Source organism: Lepisma saccharinum, chromosome 13 (genome assembly GCF_977018435.1).
Source record: "Lepisma saccharinum chromosome 13, izLepSacc3.1, whole genome shotgun sequence".
In the NCBI taxonomy this organism is placed as follows: domain Eukaryota; kingdom Metazoa; phylum Arthropoda; class Insecta; order Zygentoma; family Lepismatidae; genus Lepisma; species Lepisma saccharinum.
The window spans coordinates 85,550,954-85,557,963 of NC_139241.1; the positions used below are offsets into that span (position 1 = coordinate 85,550,954).

General features: G+C 37.5%; 1 protein-coding gene across 5 annotated transcripts in view; it reads right to left on the reverse strand.

Annotated features, from left to right (window-relative positions):
* The window catches only part of LOC145997490 (uncharacterized), a 50,488-nt gene extending 43,746 nt beyond the window's left edge, over window positions 1-6,742 (reverse strand). For 2 of the 5 annotated variants that reach the window (XM_083134597.1, XM_083134594.1), the window contains exon 1: window positions 6,603-6,742. Coding sequence is in view for 1 of the 5 variants with exons in the window: in XM_083134599.1 (XP_082990725.1) it covers window positions 6,492-6,523 (32 nt within the window). In the remaining 4 variants the exon portion in view is untranslated. Of the gene's footprint in view, window positions 1-5,724; window positions 5,751-6,491; window positions 6,544-6,602 lie in introns of those variants that run through there. The other 3 variants (XM_083134595.1, XM_083134599.1, XM_083134598.1) reach the window with 3 other exon arrangements.
* Window positions 6,743-7,010: the final 268 nt, after the last annotated feature.

Here is a 7,010-nt window from a genome sequence, read left to right on the forward strand (position 1 = left end):
CGGCAACACACTCTATAAGCCACTGTTTCATACCCACGAATACAACAAAACATACTATGGAAATGCGAACACAGGTACTCACGTTTTCCACGAAGCTATTTTTAGTAATTTTCTATTAATTTCGGTAGCCACTGCCACCATCCTCGTTGGAGGTTTGGTGGGTCATGAAGTCGGGCTCGAATTCATTTACTGTGTCTTAAAAACCTATTACATTTAAATAACTCGGATATATTGTTTTAACAATTTATATTCATATTCTATGTAGTCTAAACTCTACATTTCTGTTATTCGCTCTGTACCATTGCTTTTTACTGCCATCTCTATGATGCTTAACTCAAGGGAATGGGGTATCTGTTGTTTTCATTTCGGTAGAAGCAATGAGTTCTTAATTATCTGTGTGTCACATGCATGTCGACTCAAGTTGTTGCTTGATATTGCCAACTGCCATTCGGATGAGGCATTAAAGTTGCTCTTGCCATCCTCCACCTCATATTTGTGTGAAAAGGAATTTGCATCTCTAAATCAAGTGAACAGCAAGTAGAGAAATAGACTTGATGCGCAATCAGATTTACGACTTAACTTAACCACCATTGAATCAAACGTACCCCAGGTCATGCAGAAAAGGCAGTCCCAACAGTCACATTAGTAAAAGAAAAATGTTTTCAATTTGAGCATGTGTGTTTACTAGAGTAAATTAGTCTTTTAAATTACATATTTACTTTTCTAGAATGAAGTATGTGTAATTTGTTTAAGCAAGAGTAAAAGAGGACTTCTTAAAGTTCTCGATGTCAACAAAAATATGATTATAAACTGGGTGCATACTGTAACGTGCATTTAATGTTAACGTTGTAATGCATATTACAGTTTTAGGAGTTGGTTCTGAAAGAAGTAACAGCCAGTCAAAGGAAGTTGATCTTGCCAGTTACTCAGCACTGGGCAGTTAAGATTAGATGCCTTCCTCCACGTGTGAAGGTTGAAACTCGGAGACGGTGGTGGCTTAGCATATATCACTCAAAGGCAAGGCCTTGGCCTTGATATGACGATAATGTCAATCACCACCTGTCAATCGTGTAGTGTCAATCATATGATCAGGTGTCAGTCATCAAGTGCCAATCATCTCATGTCAATCAAGTGATATCATCATATGTCAATAAATGTGACACACATCCCATGCAGATGTACCTAGAGGGTTACGCATCTAGTACGGATGTGCCTGGCAAGGCCTTTCTTATAGAAATAGGACTGTTTGCGAAGATAGCCACAAAAACAGGAAAGAGCACACTTCTGATTGACAGGCTGAGTAATTAGGCAAGGTCAACAACAAATTACATATACTGAAGATTGGAGAATTAAGTATGTTGCATGTGTCAGAACGCTGCCCGAGCTGTTACAGGGTGCGAGTTCAAGGTAAGGTTACAACTGAGTTCAGTTTTCATGAAGACTTAGATGCTCCCTTTTGTTATACAACTCAACTGATATGATTGGGTTAGAAAATAGCTTAGGATTAGGAAACTAACAGCTAAATGTTGATGAATTACATGTTAATAAACTATATTGTTTCAAATTGTGAGTGTCTCTAATGTTACCCTGATCTATTGCCCTCAAGAAATGTCTCTCTCTGGAAGAGTGGCGTTTCAACACTGCTACAAGTAATTCTGCCAGCGCCCATGCTTATGGGTCCCATCAAGGTAATATCCTTCAACGTGGGTCCCGGGCTGAAAAGGTTGAGAACCACTGATCTAGGACCATGATGAAATTCAAGTATAATTCCGGCTTTTCAACGTGAACCTTTCGAAAAATTCAATTCTACAAGCAGATGTTTTCTCTATTTCAACCTTTACGTATTACCGCTTCACACACACACAAATATATTAACAACATAAAGGGACTGTGTCATTTCAATGTATCCAAAAATTCTAATTCAATTCAATTAAATGGCATGTATATTTCAAATATTTAATTTTTTTCGGAGTTTACATTTGCCACTTTACATACCCAGACTTGAAAAACACAAGTCACAAATGTTACGGGATATATTAATCTACGAAAAATTGTTAATTGTACGAGAATTTCAAACTCAAATTTACCTAATCAACTTCAAGATATCTTATCTTGCAATAATCTTCAGTCTGTCACATAGATTGATTTGAAAAGGACACTAACGAAGGAAACGGATCGAGAGATTATTTTAATGCAGCTTTCAATTCGTTTCCTTCCTCGATAAAAACAAAAACTAAAGTGTGAAAAACCTTGCCTCAGGGCATAAAAAAATATGTATAAATTCAATGGGATTTTGATTGAAGTTGCAATTCTTCATGTCTACGGAGAAAAATTCACGTAGAATTCCCGGAGCCAATAATTCCCAGATTTCCTGGTAAGTAGCCACGAATAAAATAATAAAAAGAACTAGTAGAATTTGAAACCAGGATGCAAAAGACGCTGCCATTATTTTCACGATCAAAGTATTTATGTAATAACTAACACAAAATAAGGATAAAATAATAAAAATGACTCTGACAGCATTTGAGCAGCTGACACTTTTCCACGTGCCAGATTCCATGTAAAGGCTACAAAAAATTATGTCACGCGACATGGTGATGTCATTTTCTCGTAATTGTCTGGATATTAATTTGTCTCTGCAAAACGTTTCTCGTGCCAATAACAGCAGTTGCACCTGCAACAGAATGACATGATTATTAATTTTTGACATTTTTATTAATGTTTTCCATGATTCAGGCTATGTCAAGATACTCACATTTTATTTTTCATTTGTTAGCAGACACCACAAAGTACTTAAAAATTCTATGAAACCACTTCATTATGAATATTTTAATCTAATCTCACGTCTAGAACCTTACATTTTATGTGTAAAATGTCACACACACAATGCTGGAATGCTCGTGAATGAACGTTCATGAACACTTTATTTAGTTTTAACCTTGCAGAGATGTGTTAAGCTGAAGTAAATTACCCGTTGTCCTAGCATGAAGCAGCACAGCTCGAATGCTTTGTGCAAGTGAATACAGCAGCCAACACAACACCACACGAAATGTTACCTACCGCTTCATAAACACAAAATATTAATAACAAAACCCAATAAAATTTCAATGAATACTTATGAAACCAAAATAGACACGAAGGTTTGATAGCAATTTTCAACACTTTCTTAGGTAAAGGTGGTAAGTTTGGTGGTGTTATCATTTGCATGTGTCTTTGCGCTATTTGAGCACGCATACTCCCAAGAAAGGATTTTATTTTTCCGCTGGCCATACTTTTGCATCAAAAATCTTAGGTATTTTTTGTGGTTTCCATGCTACAATACAAAAAACATTAAAGAGATTTGAATGCTACAATACAAAAAACATTAAAGAGATATGAATTAGGGTTCAATCGGTCAAGGGCCCCTGAAGGTTTCTCACAGCCACAGATGGAAAAACCCCACTGACATTTGATAAATCAGAGTTGGCAGAAGCATATGCAAAACACTGCTGGGCTACAAAAACCTACTCACTGCTTTATTCTAGTTGTCAGAAACTTAAATCTCATTAGCATGCAATTGTACCAATTCAGTTTATTATGTTTACCATAGCCTACTTACATGTAAATAGTAAATATCACTTTCCCCAAATAACCACACACACTTTCTACATACATGTGTACAAGTGCATATAAACAAGTTTTCTGGGTAAAACTTTCGAAGCCGGGAAACGCCTCTTACTTGTTTATTCTATTTTTAACATTCGTACTTACCTATTCTGCATTGCGAAAGGTTGTTGAAGATGGGATTTCGCTTTTTTTAACGAAATTAGTATCTATTGTCGACATATCGAGTAATTATTGTTTGTTCTTTCATCGCTCCCTGAACATGCAAAATGGCAGGCAAATCTTGACTAGTGTTATCGATATGCTGTGTTTCAAACGACAAAGCAGTGTTTCAACCTTCTTAACAGAAAAATTCCCACATAGCCCTGAAAACCATTCCCGCATAGTCCCCAAAAACCATTTGGGATCGTATGACCATCCACGAATAGCCCCCAAAACCAATCACAATAGAATCACTCACCATCACGGTAAGGTTAGGTTAGGTTAGATTGCTTTAGGTTGGGCAATATAGTGAAAAAACTGTGTGTCTGGAAACACTTACCGGGGATTACGTCATCAGATGCTCGCAACATTCGGTTCAAGTACATGGATGGAAATGCAAGCAACAGCTTCCGTGCATCGGACGGACATTATTATAGAAAAATACATGAATTAGCGGCCAAATACATTGAAAAATGAGAGAAAACACTTCTACGACCTTCCGATATTCCACAGAAACTCAATTCCGTAAGTACTCTTTCCTGTAAATTTGAAGAAATCAGTTTCGCGGCTTTGAAAATTTTACCCTATTTACCAATTTTAAGTAGGTTAGTATTGTTAGGTTTGGTTGCCTTACCAATAGCACATTATACTTCATCGTCTGCTTGTGTGCACATATTTTTCAATGTGAAACAATGCTTCAGCAGGCAGCACCTTATGAGTCCCGTCACTTGCCCAACCTAGTTGCCAAGTTACCATTGTGGGTAAATTTCTCGTATCGGACAAACGGATTTCTTCAAATTTACAGGAGAAATTACTTACCGAATGCAGTTTCTTTATAGTTGTGGAAGTTCGGGGAAGTGTTTTCTCGCATCGTTCATTGAATTTTGCTGGTTAATCATCTTTTTTTCGATATAAATGTGTGACCGTTGCACGAGAGCTCTTGCATCTATTTACTTCCAGGTGGATGTAGCCTGTGCGTGATGACATAATCTGGGCCAGTGTTTCCAAATATGCGTTTATGTAACAGGTCACACGTTTAAATACCTATGATCAGTTGAACGTGATCAACATTTTGAAAATGACGTGTGCAGGATGCTAAATTGAACGAAAGGAGTGCTAATGGAACCTAACCTAACAGGCCTAACTTAACCTAGTAGGCATACCTCGTCCCTGTGATGGTCAGTGGGGCATCCAAAAACCATTGATGTTAGCCTAAAAATTCACGAAAGCCCCACAGACCATCACGGGGACGAGGTATGCCTACTAGGTTAGGTTAGGCCTGTTAGGTTAGGTTCCATTAGCACTCCTTTCGTTCAATTTATCATTCCCGAACACGTTTCCGACATTCGGACAACATCGGCTTCTAGCAGCAGCAATAGCGTGTATTGTGCTCTCGTGCAGAAAGCAAATAGCAGCAGCAGCAATAGCTCGTCGGAAATAGATTTTCGTAGAAAACCACATGCATTCGCATTAAAATGGATCAAAACTACATTCCCGAACACATTTCCGACATTCCTCATCCCCGGTAAATAATGAGCAATTGTGACGATTTCGCTTATCTTGCACTTTCTACGCGTGGTGGGGTGGAAACATTGCATATGGACTACGGTGGTGAAACTGTGACGGCCATTTCCCGTGTTACGGAAGGGAAGAAGCAACCAAGAAAACTTACTCGATATGTCGCAAATATAGCTATTTTCGGTGAAATTAGCGAAGTCTCACCTTCAGGAATGTTTGTCAATGCAGAATACGTAAGTACGAATATTAAAATCAAAAGAAGTATGAAATTTCAGCTGTTTGTCCGATACGAGAAATTTACCCAATTGGGTACAATATAATCATGATACGCCCAAATTTTCAACATGAATAGGATTCTATCCATGTCTATATGATAAATGAACAAGATTTCTGATTACTAACCAATTTTGGTTGTGCAGATTTCCTAGTATTCTGCTATGCAGTATTCTAAATGCATCTCTCATTCTCCTGAAAAATATCTTTACACAATTGGAGCTGTCATCTCTGTTTCGGTAAGAGTCTAGTTTACGTCCTTTTCCTAAGGAATACATGTCATATATCGTTGGAAAGGTTATTTTATAAGAAATTCAACAAAGTAAATCCCAAGGCGAGGAAAAATTTCCTGGGGGAGAAAATCTAGAAAAACCGATGTTGTCCGGATATGCGTGATTGAACGTACTGAGGACATTTTTCGATGATGAAGCACATATTTAGGGGTGACATGAGTGCTAATGGAACCTAACCTAACAGGCCTAACCTAACCTCGTAGGCATACCTCGTTCCCGTGAATGGTTAGTCACAGAAAGTGTAAAAAGAAAAACTTACTTACTCTACGGATGCCGGAGCGCCGGCTGTCTGCTATATAGCTTTATAGCACGGTTTTGTAAACGGGCAAGAAGGAGTGCGCAAGAAAGACGTAAACGGGCAAGAAGGACGTAAACTAGACTCTGTTTCCAATACAATAGTAAAATAAACCGAATAGGATTAACACATTTTCGAATCTCCTGTATGTTTCGTTATCAGAAGTTTGCAGATCCTAACATTTTGGGTTGTGAAACAGCGTATAACATTTAAAACTCTTTTGAAATAGTTCCATGTGTTCACAAGCAAAAAAATAACGAACAATTATCATGAATCACATGCAGTGAAAACAATAATATAAAACTTACTTTCGATTTTCTACAAACGATGCTTGTTCCATTCAAGCAACTTCACTTCCTTCTCTACCACATTTATAGAAAGGAACACTTCATTTCAAAACTTCAATCACATATACTTACTTTAAAATATGTGTCACAATCCAATGAGAAATTCATTGACACAAAGAAAACAACATGATTTCAATTTATTTTGGAAAAAACTTTATTTGGAAATTTTCGAAAACAAACAAAAGAAATACGACCGCGTCGTGAAATCTCGAGTGTCTCACTTATCGCACACCACGATTTCAACTTCGTGTTTTGATGTCAGACGTGTGCTGCCATATGGTACTGTACGTGGGATCCATGAGTATTACCGTGCAAATTGTCCATGACTATTTTCATCCTATCTGTTTTTAAGCGATGGATTTTTATGTATGCTAGTGCAGAAGTTGTCAACAGCTTCTTTTGAGTTTTCTTTTAATTCTTGAAGCTCTTGTTGGGTCAAATAAAGTGTACGAACATGGTCATGTACAATTTGCAAGGTAA